The following is a 25,454-nucleotide window of genomic DNA, read 5'->3' as shown; positions in this document are numbered from 1 at the left end:
AGATTATTCAGAATGGAGTTAATCATCAGAAAGACCAACCACTAGAGAAAAGGGATGGGGGCTTTGAGCCAGGTCAGTCTCTGCAGAGGAGAAATGCAGGTGGCCTAGGGACCCCCAAAGAGTGCCTGACATCTGAAGTGAGGGCAGTCTTCTCAGGTCAGTGCCCTTAAACCTGTTGAGTCTGACACTAACTCCAGCTGGTTGGTGTCATTGTAGTATCCACCTGAGAAAAATCTGTACATATGTACATATTCATAAAGATGTTTATCCCAACACTGGAAAAGTATAAACATCCTAAATGCTTACCAATAGAAGAATGGTTAAATAAGCTACGGTTCGTGCATATTACGGAACAGTAAGTAGGTAGCAGTTAAAAAAAAAAGTTACATTTCCATGTCCTCCCACATAAAAACCTCTTAAACACATTAAAGAGAAAAAAGCAGGGTTTACAAGAATATAGTATGACCACATATTGTTATTCTTAACAATAACAGCCTCCCTTGCAAAATCATATACAAAACTGGTTTTCTCTGTACTTGTAAGTGAATCTGTCAAAAACGTTAGGAAGTATACATACAAAAAATGATAACAGTGACATTTGGGGGGAGAATGAGATCACCAGAGGAGGACTGAAAGGGACTTACATTTCATCTGAACTGTCTAAATTTCATAGAAATGGATTCATATTTCTTCTGCAATTAAAAAAGAGAACTTGCAGTTAATGGCTAAGACTCTGCACTCCCAACGCAGGGGGCCCGGGTTCGATCCCTGGTCAGGGAATTAGATCCCGCATGCTGCAACTAAGAGTTAGCATGCCACACTAAGAGTTTGCATGCGGCAATTAAAGAACCCACATGCCGCAACTAAAAAGATGCCATGTGCTGCAATTAAGACACAGCGCAGCCAAATAAATAAATAAATATTGTTTTTAAAAAAGGATGACTGCCTGAACATGTTTACCAGCCTCTGTTCAGTCCACACATCCTAACTAAAATCATTATAAATGTATTTTTTAAGGGAATAAGCCTGTAAAAGGATGGAGTAAATAAATTAAAAAAAAAAAAAAAAGCAATGCCATCCATTAGACTATAGAAAGAAAATAAATGAGTGGTAACTTTCACCACAGAACCAGGAAAGCAGAGTAGCAACCTGATCTACACCAAGCACGAGAATTTGCAGGCAGGCAGAAGAGGACAAAAAAGAGTAAGATTCACTGCAAGTCCATGTAAGAAGCAGTGAGAGCCCCCCAGTTGTCCTCCCTGACTTCAAACAACTAGGCAACTGTTCCTTCTCAACCCTAGCACTACAGGTTTGAAGAGGGAAGTTTCTGGACTTGGGGACAACAGGAATAGCTAAAGGCAGAGGTACCTACTGATACTGAATATGAAGATGAAATGAAAGTACCATATTGAGCATTAAGTCTCCCAACTTTCTTCTCAATCTGCTCCTAGAACACTGGTATAAAAAAGAATGTCGGGCTTCCCTGGTGGCGCAGCGGTTGAGAGTCCGCCTGCCGATGCAGGGGACGTGGGTTCGTGCCCCGGTCCGGGAGGGTCCCGCATGCCGCGGAGCGGGCTGGGCCCGTGGGCCATGGCCGCTGAGCCTGCGCGTCCGGAGCCTGTGCTCCGCGACGCGAGAGGCCACAGCAGTGAGAGGCCCGCGTACCACACACACAAAAAAAAATGTCCTCCAGCTAAGAAAAGAGAAAAGCCATTCTGGAAAATATGACCAGCCAAGAGAAAAGACAGTAATTTACTATTCCTCAGAAAATGGCTCAGATAGATGACCTTACCTGCAGAGAGAGCTTCCAATCAGCTTTTCAGTGCCTTAAAGAATGAGTAACCAGCCAAAGACGATCAAACATTCGAAGAAAGAACCTAATGAATGACTGAAGCTAAACAAAGGGAAAATGCAACTGGGAAGAAACTGATCAAGAAGGAAAAAAAAAAGCATATGCATACACACGTACACAAAAACACATTTTAATATTCTTAGAAAAAGATACTGTACCCACAAAACAAAAATGGAATGTATGAAAAAATTCATTATAAAAAGAAAGCTTTTGGAAAGTAAAAAAGATTACAGAAACAAAAATTCACTAAAAGGTTAGAAATAAAGTTGGGGAAAAAAATCCCCCCAAAAAGAGATTGAAAGAGATATTTTTTTTAAAAAAGAGAGAGAGAAAAGATAAAGCAAAAGATCACTCTAGGGCTTCCCTGGTGGCACAGTGGTTGAGAATCCGCCTGCCAATTCAGGGGACACGGGTTTGATCCCTGGTCCGGGAAGATCCCACATGCCACTGAGCAACTAAGCCTGTGCACCACAACTACTGAGCCTGCACGCCACAACTACTGAGCCTGCGCTCTAGAGCCTGTGAGGCACAACTACTGAGCCCACGTGCCTAGAGCCCATGCTCTGCAACAAGAGAAGCCACCGCGATGAGAAGTCCGTGCACCGCAACGAAGACCCAACACAGCCACAAATAAATTTATTTTTTTTAAAAAAAAGATCACTCTAAGTGTCCAACACTGAAATAATGAGAAAGGAAATTGGAAGAAGACATAATCACAGAAATAATTTTCTAAAAACTACCCAAAATGAAAGAGTTAGCAGATTGAAAGGGCCTGCCAGTATGCAGTGCAATGGATGAACACAGACATATCTTAAGGTATACAATAATGAAATTTTATAACCCTAGGGCTAAAGAAGATCCGAAATGCTTGGGGTGGGGGGTAGGGGGAGATGTTTCACACAAAGGATCAAAAACCAGAATGACATGGGTGTGCTCAACAGCAACACCAGAAGCCAGAAAACAACAGAGCAAATTTAAAACATTAAAATTCTGAGGAAAAATAATTTCCAACCTAGAATTCTATATCAAGTCAAACTGTCAATCAAGAGTGAGGGCAGAAATAAAATATTTTCTTTCAGACACTGAAGTCTTAATGTCTTTTACTTTACACACATTCTTTCTCAGTAAGACACAGAAGAGTGTGTTCTACTAAAAACAGTGTAATACATGAAGAAAGAAAAGACATGAGACCAAGGAACTAGGAGATTTAACCTGAGAGAAAAATGAAACTCCCAGAATGATAATGAACAGAGACCTCCCCCAATAACTAATTCAGAATGCGGTTGGTCAGAAGGCCCCAGAAGAGATTTAACAAGAACATGAAATTCACAGAATACATAGCTTATGAACAAATGTAAATATACAACTGAGGGAGGGTTTGGCGACTACATGCAAAACTAAACAAAAATTTTTTTTAAATTGTACAGGAAAAGAAAAGCAGCCAACTGTGAACAGGATGCTGAATTAGTAGAAGTTAATTACTAAGATACAGAATAAGTAACATTTAAAATACAACAAATGCAGGTAGTTATCTAACTTGATTCACATCTGCAAATAACTAAGGAAATTATCTACCCTACACACTTCTTATGAGACGCAAATGAGTTAGTGCTTGTGAAATCACTTTCCAAATCCATAAATTAATACGTAATAGTATTAGTTCTATGTTTAAAAAGACACTAAAAGTGGTCTATAATATTAAATATTCTTCATTTACATTTTTTCTTAAGGAAACTAATGACATCCCTCCGAAGAACTCTTTAAGTGGCAAGATGGTGGAAAGAGTGAAACATGGGAGTTACTAAGGAACTGAGATTTCAAGGTGACCAGATGTACTTTTTGAAGACATGTTATAATAGACGGGAAATCTGAAAAATTCCAAATCAAGACCTTAGAGATCTCAGACCAGAGCATGTCAAAAGACCAGCAAAGCAGTATATTCCTTTATCAAATGCCATGTCAACCAGGTTGCCTGAGATGCAGTAAATCATACAACATAAAAATGCTAAGTTTCTCAGATACTTCCCTGGAGAAGTAGCATACACTTAACAAAAGGACTGACCTGCCTTAACTTCTCACCAACCATCTCCCCCAACCATCTCCAACCACCCACAAAACATATTCAGCCTGATTAAGAATGTTTTGTAGCACAGTCAAATGGTTATGAAAAAAAGAGCTATTATTAAGCACAGCATAATTTTATTTCTAAGACAACTTTATGATTGTCCCCATTTGTATAGTCCACATTATACCTATTTTCTTTGGCTCAAAAATTCAGTTTACACATACCTACTTTACACAAATAAAAACATAACACTTCTCTCTGGAGAAATAAGTTTTTATATATGATGTAAATAAACAATAATTTTGGTGATCATTAGCCTTGTTATCAAATACAAAATGTATCTTTAGAACACTGAATATTTACGAAGTTTTTACCATCTGACTAACACAGTAAATGCACTGTAAAACTTAATTCAGACATTCAGGGGAGATTCGTGGAAACAGAGACATATAGAAAAATTAAACTAAAATTTTGGATTTTTTTTACAAAATCTGAGAAGTTGAGAAGAGTAAAGGACATGGTCTTCCTGAAGAGGGTGAGAATGAGAAGAGGGATGTGAGTCTTGAATGTCTTCATTTTTGATGGAGGTTCAAATGTTAGTTTAAAATAATGATATACCTTATACAGATTACTTTAAGCCTCACAATACCACAAAACAAGATTTTTATCCTGATTTTAGAGATGAAAAAACTAAGGTAAGGAGGGATTAAATAACTTGCTTAAGGTCACACAGTATGGATGGACTTAATCCAGGCAGCCTGACTTGAAAACCCAAACTCTTCCCCATAATAACAGAATACCGCCTGCACATACAGAGAGAGCATTCCATCTCCTACACTTCGGTGACTGATTTATGGATAGGCACAGAACTCAAATCAGAGTCCTTCTGCTGGAGCTGGAGGGAAATATACCCTTCAGGCCACTCAGATAACATGTGGATGGAAGTAAGGGTGAGCCTTCAGGCCATCAGCTTAAAGAAGGCCTAATAATCAATACAAGAGGATAAAACTAGGTAACAAGTAAAAGGAAACCAGGGTGTGGATGTGCACGCACACACACAGAATTGCTCAATTTCAGCTCCACGGACCCTGGTTCCCGAACTTGTTCCTTTGATTCTGTGGGCTATTTTAGGATCCTTTCTAATAATTTGAGACAATATACTGTTTTTCCATTTAATGCTATTTTGCATTGTATATCTATCATGTGCAGTTGAAAAAGTCTTCAGAGTCTCTGACTACAATGTAATATTCCTAGTTAATACTAGAGCTGTGCAGCATTGGTGATATAGTGGTGTGCACAGCTGCCTTCCTAGTTGACACCAGAAATAACAAAAGGGTAGCAAGAACAACAACAGTAAATTTACCACCTAAAAATTTACCACAGCTACACTTTAAAATAACTCCCAGGTTAAAGAAAAAAATCTAAATGTAGTTAATATAATTACTCCTCAACAGAGCTGACTTAAAATGAAAAAAGTATACTTAATGACAATGAAAATACTAAATGTCTAAAGCTGTGGGAAGTAACTGTATGTACTGAAGAGTAATCATAGCCTTAAATGCTTTTATTATTTAAAAAAAAGAAAAATAAATGAACTAAGAAGCTAAGAGAAAATAAAATTAACTACAAAATGAGAAAGAAACTAAAAGATAAAACAACTAATGAAATAAAAATCAATAATAAAAATAGTAACATTTATTGTTCAAACCAAGACCTGGCTCTTTCAAACAAATTACATGTAACAACCCACTATATATATATATATATATATATATATACACACACACACACACACACACCACACACACAGATATATATATGGTTTCTTTGTTCTTTTTCTCAGCTCACATGTATACAAATAGGATAAATTAATGAACTATCACGGACTACTCACAATTCAAGCAAAAATTAGGAATTTATTAAATTCCTAATGGTCAAAATTTACTAAATTCAAATGATGCAATGTACTTACTCTTTTTTTTGATATACTAAATTTCTTTATTGTAAAAATAAAAAAGAGAGAGAGAGAGAGGGAGCACACGCACACACTGAATAAAATAATGGTTCTGACAGCTATTACTCGAAATGCACCTACCAATATGCACTTGTTAAGTACCAAAAACCTCATTTGAGTTTTCATGGGAAGAAAAAAAAAATGATATGGATAGTCCTAAAAATTATACCTTGCTTGAAGAAGCTGCCCCTTCTAAAGGGCAATTTCAGCAATAAAGATCAAATGTCTTGAACAAATGCATATCTTTGGTTCTAACTATTCCTTGTCTCTGATAAATTTCTAAGAACTGGAGAAATATAACAATTTGCATGCCAGGATTTTGACAGCAATAGTACGTTTAATAGTACCACCAAACTGCAAACTAACTGCAGTTGACCACTGAACAACACAAGTTTGAACTGTGGGAGTCAAATTATCCATGGACTTCCCTCAATATAGTAAATACTGCAGTACACCATCTGCAGTTGGTTGACCCCCCACACCTAACTGTGGATGTGGAGGAATGGCGATTTCAGAGGGGGGTACAAATGAAAATGGACTGCCCAGAGCACCTGTACCCTTAACCCACACGTTGTTCAAGGGTTGGCTAATCCTTCACTCCTCTGCATCTAATCCAGTTGGTTCCATCTTCAAAGAATCGGATATCTAGAGTCTGGCAACTCTTCACCAATGCCAGTGCCGCCACCCTGTCCAAGCCATTGTTAGCTCTTGCCAAGAGTTTTTGCATCTTTGCTCGACTCTTGGTCTCTAGGGTCTACTCCCACACAGCGGCCAGAGCAATCCTTTAAGAGCCTAAGTCAGGTTACGTCAATCTTCTCAAAAAAACTCTCTAATGCTTCCCCATCTCTAAAACAAAACTCTAAAAACCAGGTCAATGGTTATGAGGCATTTCATGAGACTGCCCCACCCCACTCCTCTCATCTTCTACCACCCTCTGCACTCCAACTACACTGGTTTCATAGCTGTCCCCAGAACACATCAGGAACATTCATTACAATCACACCTTTGTACCTTTCTAGTTACTGTTCTTCTGCCTGGGTTTGCTTCTCCCCTAGAGATCCTTCATGGCTTACTCCCTAAGTCTCTGCTTGAATGTCACCTTATCAGAGAGGTTATCCCTAAAACCCTATTTAAAATAGGGACAAATCTCCACCCCACAATCTCCATCTACCTTTCCACTCCATTTTCTCCATCACATTCTACGCCCTCTGACACACTATATATCTTACTTGTTTGTTTACTGTCTCCCCCAAGCAGAATATAAGGCTCATGAAAGCACGGAGCTTTCTTCACTTCTAAATCCTCAGGACAGTGCAAGGCAAAGTAGGTCTTCATTAAATATTTATTGAATGAATTCTGGAGTAGCAGGCAGTCATTAAAAATAATGCTGTAAAAAAAAATGATAGAAGAAACTGATGAAGTAGAAAGAGCATTTTATCAAGGAATATGTAACCCATGGATCAAAGAAGAAATCACAAGGGAAATTAGAAAATATTTTTAACTGAATGTTAACAAAACACTTCAAAATTTGTGGCATTCAGCTAAAGCCAATTCTTGGAGGGAAATCTGTAGTTTTAAAATCTTTTATTAGAACATCAGTAAGGTTTAAAATCAAAAGAATATACAAGAATGACTTTCAAATTTTCTATCTAAGACATATATATGGAAAAAAGACATCAGCAATTTATTCTGGTTATTTCTCATGGTAATATTACAAATGATTTGCAATTGCTTATATGTGCCTTTCTGTATTTTCCACATTTTAGTTTTGTCTAATGAACACATTATTTTAATAAAAAACATTTTAAACCACTTCTTTTCCTTGTGCTTTAATTGTAATCGCTGGCCTCCTACTCTGCCTGTATCTTAAAATTCTTGCTCCCCGGTGTTCCATGCTTGCTCCTCAATTTACATCCATCCCTCAGTATCCTACCCACTGTTCAGCTTCACTTATGATCTGCAAACTGACCATTTCTCAATTTTTTGTAATGTCCTAAATTAGAGACTTACAGTTCCAATTGTTTAAAAGACGCTTCTAGATGGAAATCCTCAAAATTTAACAAGCCTAAAAGGACTCATTATCATTTCCTAAAACTTGTTCTTTTCTTTATTCTTAATATTGGTTAATGACAACACTACACACCCCCGTTCTCAATTCTATCAGTTGTATATTAGAAATCTCAAATCCTCTTCCTCACCTATGCCATGATTTCAATTTAGGCATCTTCCACCAATTATATTCTAATAGAGTCCTAGCTTAGCTTCCTGCTACCACTCTCCCACTCCTAACAAGCAATTTAATCATCATCAGGGCAATTGTATACAGCTTTGAAGGCTGCCATCATATAAACTATGATTGTAATGGTGCCCCTGGCCTGATCATGATACCACCCTGCTTTAAAACTCAGTTAAGTAAAACAAACTTGTAGCACTGTAAAATCCTTCAACAACTGGTTCAAGGCTATTCTTCTAGCTTCATGTTCTCATCTATCATTCCTCTTTGCACCCTACAATCCAGACACACAACTTTTCAAGATTCTGTATCAAAGCCAAGGCTTTTGTGGATTCTTCTTTAGTCTGTACTGTCCTCCCTGCAGAAAACTTCTAAATCCTTCAAAACACAGTTCAAATGTTATCTTCCTCTGTGAGGTATTCTTAGACTGCTCTAGTATTGATACCTCAACAAAGTATTTTGTTAACAGTCCTACTTATTATAGCACCTGTTACAAGTGTATAATCATCTCAAATTCAACTGAGAGCTGAGCAAGAACAGCCAGAAGCCCCATGTTTGTACCCCTGACAACTACAATGCCCAGCCCCTAGGAGGGGCTCGATTCATGTTTACTTAAACAACCCTTAGCACCTACAATATTACAACTTCTTCAAAGTAAATAAATAATGAGTTCAAAAATATGGTTAGAACAATTGTATGTTTAGCTGGTCAACCTAAGCCTATAATCAGTGTGGCCACACGTGATCCCTGCCTCCTGATATTTACACCTTTCTGTCATTCCCTCCCCCTTGAGTATGAGCAGGACCTGTGACTTGTTTATAACCAATGGAATGCAGCAAAGGCAATGGGCTGTGTGTGATTACATGTACATATTTACATAAGAGTGTAGCACCAGCCCATCTTGCTAGTCTCTCCTTTGCTGGCTTTGAAGAAGCAAGTTGGCAAGAGCTTAACAACCATGATGAAATGAACTCTGCCAGCAACCTGAGGGAGGGAGCTTGAAAGCAGACCCTTCCCCAGCCCAGACTCTAGATAAACAACCCAGTCCTGGCCAATACCTTGATTGCAGTCTTGCCGAGGACCCAAACTAAGCTGCACCCAGACTCCTAACCCATGGAAACTGTGAGATCATAAAGATGTGTTGCTTTAGGCAGCTAAATTTGTAGTAATTTAATAAGCAGCATAGAAAACTATCCGCAACTGAATACTATCAAACCTAAGGTATTTCTGAACACTTTTTTTCATACAAAGGGCATGTTTGCCCCAATTTCTAAACACTTAAATAAACGTAGAATAAATTTAATTCATTAATAACACCAGTCAAGTACATACATGCAAAATTAAAACATTTAGGAGGTACTGTGCTACAAAAAGCAGTTCCTATACTTCTTTTTTAACTCATTTGCTAAAATACCCGGTTGTACATATACCCAGTATATACAGTAAGTATAACATTAAGGCAATTCTTACAAAAACAAGATAAATAATAAACTGAAAAAAACTGGTATCTAATTAGTGGTATTGGCAACCAGAAAATAAATAAGAACCTACTTACTTGTTACCAGGCAAAGCAATCAAATTGGAGGCAGACGGAGGACTTGCTGTAGACACTACCTGTGAGTAAAACAACAGAGCTCTTTCTGGCTACGTGGACAGCAAGGCATCAAAAGTACTTAGGTCAGGCAGCTCTCATATCAGATAATGCCCAGTGCAACACAAACCACTCCTCCCTCTGGCACACCTTCCACCTTGCAGTCAAGAAAACTCAAAATACTCCCAAAGCAAAGACTTCCATGGCAGAGTCCACACCTTAGCATAACAAAGCATACAACACAAGGTATCTCCCTAGAGTGTTTAAAGATTCTGTGAGATTACAAGTGAGAAACATTAACCATCAGAGTTCCTGTGGGCTGCTTTTGTGTGTGTGGGGGGGGAGGGTGACGGGATAGTGGTTAGAAGAGTCATTTTTCTTAAGAAGAAGCAGACATTTCTCTTCTACCACCCCATAAAAGCCTTCAATTGAATAAAAGAACATTCAGGAATAGAAAGTAGATTAATCACAATATCCCCAGTTCAAACATTTTAGCACTAGATACTAGTAAGAAGTAGTAACTGAGTACAATTCAATACAGTTAATTAATGGAGATAATCTAACACCTGAAAACCCACATCCATCTTGAAGATTAAGAGAAATAAGTCTGCCAAAAGTACAAATTTTATTTAACATATTGTTTTAAGTGATAACCTAAACTCCTTCAATAAAAGGAAGCATGTTTCCTAAGTAACAGGAGGCACCTGAATTACAATCAGACGACTGAAATACTCATAGGCACAACACGCCCAAAGAAACTCAAGCCAATCAATTAGGAGGAGGCCAAAAGCAACCCAGTACCATCAGTAAATTGTCTAGATTAATTCATTTCACCTTTTTACTTCCAAACTCATGGATGTAAGAGAAGCCCACATGGTTTCTCTAGAAATGAACTCCATTGACTGGTACAATTTTATAGTCCAATTTACCTCTGCCATCCTTGCTGGATCATTAAACACTATTTTACCACGCATATAATTGATTTTATGAACATTTAGCAACTTGATAGTGGAAAAAATGTAGACACACAATAGAGCCAAAGAAATCCTAAGATACCACCAAGTCTTTTAAATATTAGACTATTCCCTTAAAGACCTGTTTTAGAACAAACGTGATAAAGAAAAGGCTTTTGTTCACTGTAATAGTATTAAACTCAGCACTCTGAAAAGAATAACAAAAAGAAGAAAAACCTACTTGACCTAAAAACTCCTACATGTTTTATAATCATATTCTGATATACAATAATTCAGTCCTAAGAAGTTCTAGGAAATCTCTGTAAACTGAAATATGTGAATTAAGCACCTCTCTTCTGGTTCTCTAGAGGGAACTAAATAAGAGCGAATATAGCCAAAATACACGTCCCAAAGAGAGAAAAACATAAACCAACACAGAAAACCTCATTTAATTTGGTAATTCATTATGACGGAACTAGTAACAATTCAACTTGTCAGACTTCTAAATTTTTTTTAGAAAGTGGTATTGTTTAGGTTTTCCTTTTCTATAAATTACATGACACCCTCTAAAGAAAGATAATTTTGAATCTTATTAGCACCATATTTCCCTATTAGGAGACAGTAACAATACAAACCTCAATTAAAATAAGTTTTATAAACTTACAGAAATAACTTCCCACTAATTTAGAAATATTCCTTTTCTCAATTTTCAGATGGAGTTACTTTATAATGCCCAAACATCTGTACAACTTGTAACTGAATAAACACATTAACTCTATAATAGATAACTAAAAAATTAACTCAACACGGAGTATAATAAAGCCTAGGTTTTAAAATAATAAGATTCATCACCTGGTTCCCTAAATCTCAGAATGATGACAAACATGCTTCTATTAAGTTTCCCTAATGAGCCCATCCACTGAAATACAGGTAAAAATCTCATTAAAGCAAATGCTGCTGGAAAGGTGCTTTTTCACCTAAGTGTATTCCATCTTCCGGTCTTAACTAGGATTTAAGGTACGCACTTTGATCGGTTCCCATCATTTAATAAGAAAAAGTAATTTGTGATCCTCTTCCAAACTTTCTCAACTGGGGTTCCTCATCTGAATTACCAAACACAAGATTATGTGAATGACTGTTTTCTTAAATTTCCTAAGAAAGATATATAACTAGAAACATTCTAAATGCACAGGAGAAAAAAATTAATTAATTGCATACAATAGATGCCTTAAGACATTAGGGCTCCATTCTCTAGAGACTTGGTTAAGAAAGGCTGCCACAGTTCTCAGTGTCACTGTGCTTCCACCAGGCCCCAGTCATCCTAACCCCCAAAATACTAAAAGGACTAAGTGCACAAATCTAGGAATTTAGATAAGAAAAAAGATAAACGCTTTACTTCTCCAACTTTCAGCAACTAGGTCTTCTTCATTTGCTCTTACTATGAATTAATAGCACAGGTGTCAACTATTTGCCCCTGCTCTGAATGAAACATATTTAAGAAAATAAACCCATACAAATATACTCTTTGTTAAAAGAAATTATCAGCGCTATAAAAAAAACTGAATTAAGACACTCCATCAGTATACCAAAGAAACAAAAACTACTAATTTAACAAACCCTTTCCTATTCCCCCTTCTTTAGCAAGCTTCTAAATATACATAACTGCTAAATGCAAATTTTAATCTTAAAAAGATAATCATTTTTTAAAAACCAGCTTATTAGCCTTTATTCTTGCACTAATCTTCCATTCTCAAGAAACTGTCTTTTGTTATTCTTCGATGTGGTGACTACAGTACCTTCAGCTGTGTTAATTATGAATCACAAATCACAGTATGGTCAGCACTAATTCTTTTTCTCAAAAACAAAATTTTTTTTTAAGGGCTAATCTTAGGAAAAGTCAATATTTTTAGTTACACAGCAGAAATCACTTTAATAACAATTAATTAAAGTAAGGTGACTAGAGAGTTGTTCTACATTTTGAATATACAAACCAGTATTAAGAAGATGGAAAAAACTAGACATGTCATTCCCATTTTTAATTTATGCAAAGGGGAATGCTGATAGTACAGAACAGAGCAGTTAAATTACATTATTGAATATTCCACTTTACCAACCACCTACTCAAATTTCTCACATTTATAAGCACATGAGTAAAAGGGGTACAGAAATGGAAATGATGGTGTTTTCACTATTCATCTGTGCTCAACTGTGAATGCAGATAATATGATGCATAACGCAATGATATGGAAACGTTTATCTTCTATAGTCTGCATCTCTAGCCAGAGTTAACTTCTACTTCTTTTCATGAACTGGGAAGCGAGGGTGTCTTAATTCATTTATCATTAACCGTTTTGACAAAAAGTTCATAAGCATAAAACATAACTGAAGAGGTAGAATTTGTTTTCCTCAGATCAGGGGCACCCTTACCCCTCTGTTTCTACATAAACACATATCGTCTAACTACTAAAATTTCCATTTTTCAGTGTCTTTCCCTGAACTCTAGTGAACATGGCTTTTCAAAAGCACCTAGGGCTTTTACTGCATCTTGCAGGCAGAGTTATGATAATTAATCTCCTTAAGAAACTGTTTTCAATTTTTTAATGCTCTGTCCAAATTAAGCAGGATTCATATTAACCACTATCTAAAGTAGCAGTTTACTGGGGTTTAAAAATATACATTTCATTAACACATTCATCCAATTAAAGTGTACGCAACAGGTGGGATTATTTACACAGATATAAGAATTACAGTTTTATATATTAACAGTCACTCCAAAGACGATAACTCCCTTCTTCTTCAAATACTCATCTGTTCATTTCAGACTCTGACTTTTGGCCTTTAAAAACTGCTCACCACTCGAGTCACCAGATAGAACTACATTTAGCAACGGGTCTTCTCCTGACTTCCTGCTACTAAAACCCACAAGCACCAGGGCTGTTGCGTCGGTTTGTTTTAAAAACACTATTTGCTCCCTTCACCTCCGGGGGGCAAACAAGGTCCTTCTGGACTAAGGAGCCGCGAAGAGGTGAGGGTGCACTTTGTGTTAAAAACAAACAAACAAACACAAGGGTCGCGCGGCAGCGGCGCTGCAGGGGTTAAGAGGCGATCTCTCTCTCTCTCTCTCTCTCTCTCTCTCCCCCCTCTCCCCCCCTCAAGAGGGGTGACCCGGCCCGGCAGAGCGGCGAACCCCCGGCGCCCAAGCTGAAGGAGAAAAGGAGAAGGGTAAAAATAAGCGCAGCCGCGGCCCACGTGCCGCCCGCGGGAGCCAAGGAGGGAAGGGGCCATACCTCCAAACATGTGCGGCGAGAGGTGAGCTGGTAAGGAGCCGATCACCAGGCGTGGGCCGCCGGGACCCCCGCCCGCCGGCCGGTCCCTGCCGCCGCCGCCGCCGTCCTCGGGGCTGCTGTGAACCGAGTCCTGGGAGCCGTACGGGCCGCTGCTGCTGTTGGGGATGCTGAAGGTGGACTGCGCCGCGCGGGCCCCCGCCGCCACGGTCCCCACGGCCCCGCCTAGGGAGCGGCTGCGTGGGGCCGCCGAGGCCGCCGCGGCGCCACCGGAGGCGCTGGGCTGGTGCGCGCCGGGCACCTGAGCCGGAAACCTCCCGGCGGCCGCGGCTCGCGCCCCGCCGCCCGCGGTCCCGTTGGCCCCTCCGCTGCTGCTGCTGCTGGAAGGTAAATCCGAGCCCGAGTACGCGCGGGTGCGGCCGTTAGCAGCGGCCGGGCCGCTCTGCTTGGCGCCCATGTCCGCCCTGTCCCGGGCCGGGCCCGCGCGCAGCGCCCGGAGCGCCGGGAGGGGGGGAGCGAGCGCGTGAGCGAGAGGGCAGGGTCGAGGCGCCGAGGCCGGCGCAGACAGAAGCCCGCACGTCCAGGGCCGCAGCCCGGCGCCCCGAGGGGCGGTCTGCGCCCGGCGCGCTCTTCTCGGGGTTGGCGGGCGAGACCTGCTGCCTGACAGGGGGCGCGGGAGACGAGGAGAGACGGAGAGGAAGGAGGTCCCGGCTCCCGTGGGCGCCGCTCGCTGGCTCCAGCGGGAGGGGCGGCTCAGGTGGCTGCGCGGCTGCCGCTGCTTTCGGTTCTAGTGCGCCGCGACGGGCCGCTGCCGCTCTCTGCCGCCGCCGCGCTCTGCGCCGAGAGCCTCGGCACCGCCTCCTCCCGGGCGGCCGCCGCTACCGCCGCCATCCTCCTGCTCCCACGGCGGCTCGCGGGTGAGTGGGAGGCGCCCGCCCAGACTCAGCCAAGGCCACCTTCCCTCCTCCCCCAGCCACCCAGCTGTTATTAACGGAGAAGGAGGAAAACCGGGTGGCGCGTGAGGGGAGGACGCCGGAGGGGAGGGAGGAGCGGCGCGTGCTTCCCGACAACAGTCACCGCGCTCCCCCGGTGAAGGAGGGGCGGGGGTGGGGGGGGGGGAGGTAGGACACGAAGGTAGGGGTGCCCAGGAGGGGAGGAGGTTCAGCGGCCCTCTCACCGGAAGGCGGAGAAGCTGCGCTGCTCCGGGATGCGCCAGGGCCGGAGTGTTTGGGTCGCGCGCGGTGACCCCGCCCCCTGGCGCCGCCCAGCGGATTGGCTCCCGCCAGCCTGGCCCCGCCTCCCCCAGCCGCGGCCTTCCCGCTTCGGCCTTGTCTCGCCTAGGTGCCTTGGTGTGGTAGGTGCTGCCACCCGCGGAATCGGTGATGGACAGGTCGCTGGCCCCGCCCTCTCATGCAGGGCGCGCGCCTCCTCTCCAGCGCAGGGCCTACGCCGATTGGAGGGACTGAGCCCCTCGGAGCGCCAACCAGAAGGCGGCCCCTCCTGCCGCACGTGGCCCTCGGACGCCGGACCTGACCGTGGGTCTACTTCAGCTTTTTCCAGCTGGGGCTGGGAATGGCTCGGTCCTGTGTCCCGAGTCATTTAGTTTGGGTGGGTGTCAACTTCCTCCTTGGTGTTACTCCGAGTGTGTCGTTTAAATAAAACAGAAGCTCACCAATGCTGATGATAAAAGACTGAAAACAAAAGAAAGAACAGAGGAGGCATAAGCCAACTTGATCTGAATTAGATCTATCCCATTTAAACACTCTGAGTGTGAAAAAAGCACAGAGTTGATAGAACTAAGGATAATCCAGCCTGATCTTCAGTTGTAGGGCAAAAACTGTGGCACAGAGAAAGCACCCGATTCAGGAGACCTGGGGTCTAGGTCTGGGACCAAAACTAAGTTACGTGTAATAAGCAAATTATTTTACCTTTTTGAACTTTAGTTTCCTTACCTGGGATCTTGGTATCAAATCTCGAGGGTACCTGCTGTTTTAAAATCCTGTAATTTCTCTAAAATGGCAATTAATAAAATTCTCACTCCATTCATAACTGTAATGTGGTGTCTTGGTAGCAAAGCATGGTCTGGATACCCAGTGGACAGCCTGCTCTGACCCTCCCATTTTTAAAATGCCTAAAAGTGTCCTCTATATGAAAATAATTGCAACGGGTGTTTTTTGTACAAAGTGCAGACGTAAATACTTTGTCGTTTTTCCATATTTGTAATGAGTCATTTATGTTATCATTTTTATCAAGCTTTGTAATGATTTTTATCACTCTTTGAGGTATGAGAATCAAGTTTTTAAACAGAAGTGAAGGATATATGTATAGATATTGATGTATTGTGTGTGTGTGTGTATATATGTATACACACACACAAAGCTACTCAATTCAAATCTAACATTCTTTCATCTTGGGTATGAGCTTACTGAAACCAACGTTTACTTGGTAAGCAAAGAAAAGTTTGAAATGCCAAAGTGTTACCAGAATGACAAGCTCTCATTTAAGAAGGCATCTAGTGATTTGATCCGATTTAACTTTTATTGAATGAGGCCTTGGGTGCAGAACTGTGGTTCAGCAGGAATTTGTCACCAATATGGCAAGAACTTACTGTTAATAGAGAAAAGTAATAAACTATGATTTTTAAAAAGGAGTAAAAGACTTTTGCAAGTCTCTGAGGAGGTAACAACTGATAAAGAGTTTCATACTCATCATTATATACTCTATCATGTATAAAATTTTATACATCGTTTATACATTATGCATTTTAAAAGTTTAGATAACTATAATATGGAATAAACCCCATTTATTAGTTAAAACTATTCAATGGAAATCTTTAACTCTGTGACTCTTACTCGTATCCAGATTTAGTTATACTTTGCTTCATCACATCCAAACCTATATTTTTAAGTGATTTTTACCCAGACATTAATTACACCTGAAAAGCACTCAACATTTATTCATTTATTCCTACCTAGGAAAAAAATCCCCTTATAGTGCCAGGTTTCCAGCATTCACACCACTCACAACAGTTGGAATTTTACATTTGTTTGATTATTGATGTCCGTTCCTCACAAGACTATAAGTTCCATGAGGGCATGGAAAGTGGTTTTTTGGCTCACCGTTGCAGTGCTTGGCACGCAGTAACCTCTAGGTAAGTAGTTGTTGAATAAATGAGTAGTGAGAAGGCCATTTACAGGCTGAACATTGGATACAGAGGATAAAAATTGGAGTTGGATAAAAATTCATTCAGCTCATAGATATGTGCTTTGTGTTCCTCAGTGCCGGGGACAGCATCTTAGTCAAGGCAGGCTAAGCCACGCAGTGGAAACAAGCCCCTCAGCCTCAGGGTCTTGATGGAATGAAAGCACGTTACAAGTTCACTTGGTACACCCTCTCATCTCCCTCCGAACGGTTCCCCACTTAAGTGGCAATCCTGGGTATCTCTTCTCCAAGCGGTGACTCAGGGACCCAGGCTCTTATCTAGTGCTAAGCAGGCCCCTGGGTCCCTCACAGAGTCCGTCACTAGATCCTGTGCACCTGGCTGCCCAAAGAAAAGGGGCAGATATTGGAAGAAGTCTTGGCCAAGCCTGGAAGGGTTTGCATCCCTCTGCCCACTATCCATGTTGGCAGAAATCGGTCACATAGGCAAACCTACCTGCAAAGGGGTCAGAAAATGTGGTTTTGTGTGTGTGTCCAGGAAGAGAAAGAAAAAAATTTTGGCAAGCACATAGCAAGCGTGTCTTTGCCACACACACGAACAATTGTCTGGCTATCGAGTATCTAAGCTAAATATGAAATCTTAGTAAAACATTTTACAATAAACAAAGTTACATGAAAAAATTCAAGTGTCAGTTCCTGTTATTAAGCCATCAAAATGTCATAAAGAAAAATTTTTTGTGTCTGTGTGGATCAGCTAAAATCCTTCTGCTTTAAACTGTGTATCTAGAGACACCATCTAGCACAACTGATTAGTTTCAAACCAGAACATCATGTTAAAATGTGGTTATCCAAAGAAAATAAAAACACTAATTCAAAAAGATTTTTTAAAAAGTGGTCATCATCTTGATTAAATTCCCTCTCCATATGGATCTCCCCTGTCACCCCACTCTTAACGCCATCGTCACAGGCTAACTTCAGTATTCCCACTCAGTGCTGTGTTCATAATCCCTTCACAGCACTGATCTTCACAGCACGATTGTATTATTATTATTGATCTTCTGGCTGTCATTAAACAACACTGTCCATGATAGGCCTCACATCTGTACCCCCAGCATCTAACACAGTGCCTGGGACCTATGATGGTACAATAAGTGATCTGTGAATGAATGAATGAATGAATAAAGGAGTGAATGAATATTCCAGCTTCAGTGATTGTTTCCTGAAGGTTGCAAATGACCTAATCTTCCTTGACATTTCCCCTGTGGCAGATGCCCCTTCTGTTTCCTCTCTGGGTGGGACTTTTTGTTTCTTTCACCTCGAGGATTCTGGAGTTATGAAACTGGCCTGCTATGTTCTCTCCTTGGCCCTCTTTCCTCTCTCCTCTGTCTCTCTCCAAACAGGAATCCACATTAAACTGTCACTGTGTTTTCTTGTCAGCCAAACAGTTCTGACTTCATTTAAAATTTGTAGCTTCTTTATTCTACCCTCTACCAGTTCTTCAAAAATTAAAAGTGCTGCTTCATCCAAATCAGTATACATGTATAGAACTGAACAAAGTTTTATGAGGTCAAACCCATGCTACGTGGGATGCACTCCAGTTTCTAGTCTATTCCATTTCACTTTTGTAAAATGCTGGTTACTGCCTGCTGAACTGACTTCATAAGCCACTAATGGGTTGTAATCTGCAGTTTGACAGACGATGGTCTAAATCAGTGCTTTGCAAACTTTAGTGCATGAAAGAATCAACTGGAGACCTTGTTAAAACAGACTGCTGGGCCCTACCCTCAATGATCCTCCTTCCTTAGGTCAGGGTTGGACCTTGAGAACGTGCATTCTAACGAGCAGCCCAGTGATGCTGCTGCCACAAGACGTCTGACCGTCTTTGGAGAAGTACTGGTCTAAATGACACTCTCCTGTACATAATCAGAACTGTTGTTTTAATGTCTCAGAGACCAGAGCCCCAGCTCTTTAAAATTTCTAGTATTTGAAGCTTTTTTATGCTTTGTTTTTCTTCCTCCTGACGGGGTTAAATGATGATATTTGACCACAGACTTTTGGGGTTCACAATTAGTTTGTATGGTTAAAGCACTTCATGTTGACAAATTTGGTGACCAGAAACCCACACTGGAACAGATAAGCTAGTTGTGGGATCCTCAATAAAAATACCTGCCCAGTCATTTCACTGTTATCTAGTTGAATTGCAATTGGAGTGAGTCTCTTCCCTTTGGCATTTACTCTTTTTTGTGTTTATCTTTCCTCTGTTGCCCACTCTTTTAAAGCTGTGATGGATCAGGCCTTTGACATGTAGGACAGCAGATCTGCACCGGGCAGAAGACCTGTCACACCCCTTAATCTGCTCAGTTAGGCCCATAGCGTCCCAACCATGCTGTCATGCAGTCAGCACCAGCCCTACACTGTCTGCTAAAGTCTCTGCCATCCCACTTTCCTCTCATTATAGTATTTAAAAGATGGCCATGGTTTTGCCTTCTTTTGGGGGGGAGGGGTATTATATACTACCTAGTCTCCTTACCAAACTATAGGACTGCATGCATAATTACCTATCTTTAAGTAGGCTTTTTTCCTATTCTTATATTTCATTTTTAAAGAAATAAATGAGGCATCTAAACAATAAAATTTATCTTAATCCACCCTACAAAAGATTTTAGTGGTGATTAGAAATTTAGATCTTAATAAAACTGAAGTCAGTTTAGAGGAATATTTAGGAATTGCCCTGTTGGGTAATTTTTCAAAGAACATCAAAAATTTGGATAATATCTTTAACACACTTTTATTTTTCTGTCATGAGTAAGCCAAATACTTCCTTCCCTTTACTCTCATTGATTCTTTAATCAATCATACCTGTCTTCCAAAGGACGGAGCCATCATGACGGGATTATAAGCACACAACATGCAGTAGGTAAGCTCAGGCCAGCGTTCGCCCCTGGCTCTGCCTAGCACTGCTGTGGGGTTTAGGACAAGCCACTTAAACTGGTTAAACCTGTTTTCTCTGTAAAATGCAGATAATCATAATACCAGTCTCACAGAGTAGTTGTGAGTCTCAAAAGATTCAGTCTCTCTTTACTTTGAAATTTGTTAATAGATAGACATATTTTAATCTCAATGTTATTATCCCTAGCAGGTTGTAATAATTTGCATACTACCTCTAGCAGGTTGTGATATTGTGCAGTTTAATATATACTGACACTGACTGGGACTGATTTTACCAATTTGTATAATTTTTTAAATTAATTAATTAATTTATTTTTTTATTTTTGGCTGCACTGGGTATTCATTGCTGCGCGCAGCCTTTCTCTAGTTGCGGCGAGCGGGGTCTACTCTGTTGCAGCGCGCGGGCTTCTCATTGCGGTGGCTTTTCTCTTGTTGCGGAGCTCAGACTCTAGTCGTGCGGGCTTCAGTAGCTGTGGCTCCTGAGCTCTAGAGCGCAGGCTCAGTAGTTGTGGCACATGGGCTTAGCTGCTCCACGGCATGTGGGATCTTCCCAGATCAGGGCTCGAACCCATGTCCCCTGCATTGGCAGGCGGATTCCTAACCACTGCCCCCTGAGGGAAGTCCCCTATAATTTTAATATATATTGGCACTTGAGAATTTATTGGTAATAATTGTTTAGTAGTAATTTACTAATAAGTATGTATATCACTACTCTAATTTTGATGACAATATGACGTGTCATGATGACAAACCTACATCTTTCTATCATTGGATGGATGAATGTGTATGCATGCACATATATGTATGAAATGTGAAAAGAAATTGTCATTAAGAGACCAGGGACTAGCTATTTGAAATATATCTAAAGTTTTAAAAAAAAACCCTCTTGGGCTTCCCTGGTGGCGCAGTGGTTGAGAGTCCGCCTGCCGATACAGGGGACACGGGTTCGTGCCCCGGTCCGGGAAGATCCCACATGTCGCGGAGCGGCTGGGCCCGTGAGCCATGGCCGCTGAGCCTGCGCGTCCGGAGCCTGTGCTCCGCAACGGGAGAGGCCACAACAGTGAGAGGCCCGCGTACCTCAAAAACAAACAAACAAACAAAAACCTCTTGATTCTATAGGATAATTAAATTACGCTTTCACTAAGGAGTCTTCGGAGTCCTGAACAGGACTAAATGTGTTGTGAAAGCATTTCATGTTAATCAATCAGTGGCCAGATCCCTAAGCTATGTCAAACATGGATTCTGGGATCATTTTCCTCTCCAAAAATAGCGCGAGATACAATGTAAGCAACTACTAATAAAAATAACTTAATTCTTGCTTATCAAAATGATATGGAGTATTAATAAGAGCTTAAATATTTATATTATGCTCTCTTCTCAATTAATCCACTTTGGATTGCAAAAAGTACTTTAAAAAAAATCTTTAAAAGCCCTTGTTTTAAAACCCTTAATACAAAACGACCACAACCCATGATGATTTTCCTCCATTATGAAGAAAACTCTCAGATTCCATACAGAATGTTTCAAAAGGAATCCCTGCTCTTTATGAGGGGCATACTGTTGAAAAAACACAACATTTAGTGGACAAGTGTGTCATGAGGCCAGTACCGAGGGGCATTTCCCTGCCTACAGAAATGAAGAACAGCTTGGAGAAAAAATAGCTCTCTGCTACATAATGCATGCAGTGCCTCCTCCAGTGCATATGCACCACCTCCCTGCTTCCTGTCACTTGCGGAAATCACTATGGTTATACATGAATGATTAAGTAGTATTATAAGACATTTTCCCTTACCACTTCCTCCCTTACCCGGAAAGGTAGCCAAAAGCCCCAATAAAAGCAAGCCCCTTATTTTAGGCCTAGATTGCATAAGCCTCCCAAATACAGAACTCTGTTTCTGTTTTATTTTTAACTCCCTACAGTGCCTGCTTCTGAGACAGTCTGCACACAGGAGACATCAGTAACTGCTGTGGATCACGAGAGACAGCAGTGACAATACCCGTCCTGAATCACTACTGACTTAGCAGGCTGTCGTTACCGCATTAAGTTTGCGTGTGTCCCATTTGCCATCTTCTACACTTTTCATCCAGGGCAGTCCATACCTTAGGTGGCCAATTCCCTTTGAGCTGCTATTGATTGACGTATGCCCCCAGGTTTGGCCAGGTTGGAAGTGGTAAACTCATAACTTCAGGACGATCTTTCCCTGGCAACCAGAAAGAAAACAGAGCAATAAGAGCTACTGTTCAACTTGCCCCACCCTCTATTTCCCAGAAACTAGCTGGGCTCTGGCTGCACTCTAGGGATACAGGTCTAAACCGTGTAGGCTTTGGAACATAGCCCTGAACCAGGTCATCCCTGGTGCATGGAAACAGCAGAATACCTTGGGACCTGCACTGGAGATGTCTTCATCCCTTAAGCAAAAAGTGACTGTGCATTTGTCATTGCCAGGCCCTGTGCTTATCACTGGGAATGCAAAGCTAAGCCAGACAGGGTCCCTGCCTTCAAAAACCTTACAGCATAGAGTCAGAGGACATAGATATAAATAACGAGATGATTAGAGTGCAGTGTGGTAAATACATGCTGGGGTGGAGTGCAGGGATGGGGGTTGGGTGAAGGACAAAGATGAATTCCCAGAAGTGATACTGAGCTGAATCTTGAGAGAGAGAGCGAGCTGGCTTAAGCAGCCACAGGCATTCCAGCCTGAGGGAGCATGAAGCAAGTGAGAGCTTTGAGCATCTGAAGAACGGCATGCAGTTCATTACAGCTGGAACGAAGAGTAGGGAGGCGATGAGGTGAGCGAATAGGCTGGAAAAGCAGGTTGAGGCAGAGACTAACTGGCTTGGTGTGCTGGGTTAAGAGGTTAGAATCAATCCAGGAGACAAAAAGGAACCACTTTCATAAACAGGGAAGTAGCATGAGTGTATATACAGTTTAGAAGGATAACTCAAGCAGTATTTTGGAGAATTTCTTGATAGGATGGAGGAAAGCACAGTGAAGTGGAAGACTAGTTAGGAGACTGATGTAGGGCAGATTCAAAAGCTATTAAGAGAATAGCCACCGTAGGTCTTGGAGACCAATTGGATGCTGTGCATGACTGAGAAGGGACACTCAAGGATTACAGGTAAGCTTTTGGGTCCCTGGGAGCACTAGGTAGGAAAGATCAATTTGAGAAGTGGGAGATGAATTCAGCTCTACAAGGCAGAACAAAACCAGCCTTTAGGTTGTAGCAAGGCATGGAGTTAAGTTCTGTTGGCTTTAGGCATCCAATCCTACACTGAATTTGCACGGGGCTATAAACAGCTTTCTCAGAGCCCTGGATTTCATTTTGCACAATGTTTCTCAGTGCAGGAACCATGTCTCCTGCTCTCCCTGTGTCTTCACCCTGAACCAACTCAGTGCTATTCCTAGGATCAACATCCTGAAAATGGGGAGTCACAAGGGGTAGCAGAGGTAGTGCTGTGCACAGTCAGGTTGGAGGGCCACCAAATACTAATGCTGGGTGTGGCAAATTTATTTCTCTTCCTTGTTAACATTCCATGACTGAAGGAAATTTAGGCCTTATTATTTTCCCACACAGTTTACTACAAACAGCAGTTTTCTATCACATGGAATTAGGCTATTAAAAAGTTCATCACCTCAAAAATTGCATCTTATAGTATTTTTATCTAAAATAATGACTGTGATAGGCAGAAAAATGCCCACTAAAGATGTCTATGCCTTTATGCATGGAATCTGTGAATATGGACTTTGCAGGTGTAAATAAATGAAGGGTGTTAAGATAGGGAGATTGTATTTTCTGAGTGGGCCCAATTTAATGATAAGGTTCCTTATAAATGAAAGAGGGAGGAGGAGAGGCAGAGGCAGAGTGATGCAGTGCAAGAAGGACTCAATGTGCCATTGTTGGCTTTGAAGACAGAGGGGGCTACGAGCCAAGGAATGTTGATAGCTCCTAGAAGCTGGAAAAGGAAAGGAAATGGATCCTCCCCAGATCCTCCAAGAGGAACACTGCCCAGCCAACATCTTGATTTTAACCCAGTGTGACCCATTTAGGATTTCTGACCTCTAAAACTGCAAGGTAATAAATTTGTGTCGTTTTAAGCAACCAAGTTTGTGCTCATTTGTTACAGCAGCCATAGGAAACTAATGACTGTTCTTTAAGACTTCAGAAGCTCCCTGATTACAAGCTGCCTCAAATAAATAAATAAATAAATATTCTAGTAAACGTGGCCAATGAAATCCTTATGTAGCTAATCATAAATATTTTTTCTTGGCTTCCTGCCCTACTCTTGAGCCATGGTAGCATAAGATGCTTGGTTTCCTGAAGCTGGGCACTACAGGTATCTGAGGTCGCATGTGCTTTTAAAAGACCCTAAGTAGGGCTTCCCTGGTGGCACCGTGGTTGACAGTCCGCCTGCCGATGCAGGGGACACGGGTTCGTGCCCCGGTCCGGGAAGATCCCACATGCTACGGAGTGGCTGGGCCCGTGAGCCATGGCCGCTGAGCCTGCGCGTCCGGAGCCTGTGCTCCGAAATGGGAGAGGCCACAACAGTGAGAGGCCCGTGTACCGCAAAAAAAAAAAAAAAGACCCTAAGTGGAACACAGCTGGGACTTCCCATTACCAGCCTCAAAACAGCCTGGTAGGCTGCCTTCCAAATGCAAGCACAGGGATTAGAAGATTACAGCATGAAAACAGTACAGCCTTTGGTTCAGGGTTTCTGTGTTTTAAAAGAACTCTGAAAAGTTAAAATGTGTAAGTATATAATATATTTGGTGAAATTACAGTTCTGAAAATAGCCCTGTGTTTGCCAGGACTTGGGGAAGGACCCAGGGTGCTGTCTGGTACATCTCCTGCAGAGAGAGGGTGGCGGTCGGAAAAGTCCACACTGACATCTAGTGATAACAAAACTGCACTGCCAAAGGCTCCAAACCTGAAACCATTTGTGTCAACGGGCTCCTCATTTTCGATGCACTTACCCCCCAAGAGGGTTCAAGACGCAGCGCGGACCCGAAGACGGACCAGGTGACGTCAGCGGCCGTGGGCAGAGCTGAGACTGGTCAGACTCCTTTATGCTGTGTTCACCGGTACAAAGTCAGCCGTCTAAGAGTTTTGCATCTTACTTTTTAGAAATTATCATTTCTGCACATTATAAAGCTACAGATTATACTTCTAAAAGCCTTTTTGTGCTTCTGGTGGCCAGACACTTTAGTGCCAAATGAGTTTAAGAGCATTTATGTTTTCCAGGTTCACAAAACAATCCCTTAGACTGTGATGTCCAGAGCAAGAAATAATCTGCCTCAGGGATGCACAAGTGCAGCAGATACATGCCCTTCTTTGCCCCTGGAACTCTATCTGCAT

At 41.6% G+C, this 25,454-nt stretch overlaps 1 protein-coding gene and 1 long non-coding RNA gene across 3 annotated transcripts in view; one reads left to right on the top strand and one right to left on the bottom strand.

Moving 5' to 3' along the window:
- The window catches only part of ZNRF2 (zinc and ring finger 2), a 102,935-nt gene extending 87,805 nt beyond the window's left edge, over positions 1 to 15,130 (bottom strand). Inside the window, exon 1 of one of the 2 annotated variants that reach the window (XR_010945566.1) lies at positions 13,996 to 15,130. Coding sequence is in view for 1 of the 2 variants with exons in the window: in XM_067746626.1 (XP_067602727.1) it covers positions 13,996 to 14,449 (454 nt within the window). In the remaining variant the exon portion in view is untranslated. The remainder of the gene's footprint in view (positions 1 to 13,995) is intronic. The other variant, XM_067746626.1, reaches the window with a different exon arrangement.
- Positions 13,645 to 16,047, top strand: LOC137229151 (uncharacterized). Its single transcript, XR_010945567.1, has 2 exons — positions 13,645 to 13,733; positions 13,865 to 16,047. It is a non-coding gene; the product is annotated as an uncharacterized lncRNA (long non-coding RNA).
- The last annotated feature ends 9,407 nt before the right edge of the window (positions 16,048 to 25,454 follow it).

This window comes from Pseudorca crassidens, chromosome 8, assembly GCF_039906515.1.
Source record: "Pseudorca crassidens isolate mPseCra1 chromosome 8, mPseCra1.hap1, whole genome shotgun sequence".
NCBI lineage: Eukaryota > Metazoa > Chordata > Mammalia > Artiodactyla > Delphinidae > Pseudorca > Pseudorca crassidens.
This window is presented reverse-complemented; position numbering and strand designations above follow the sequence as displayed.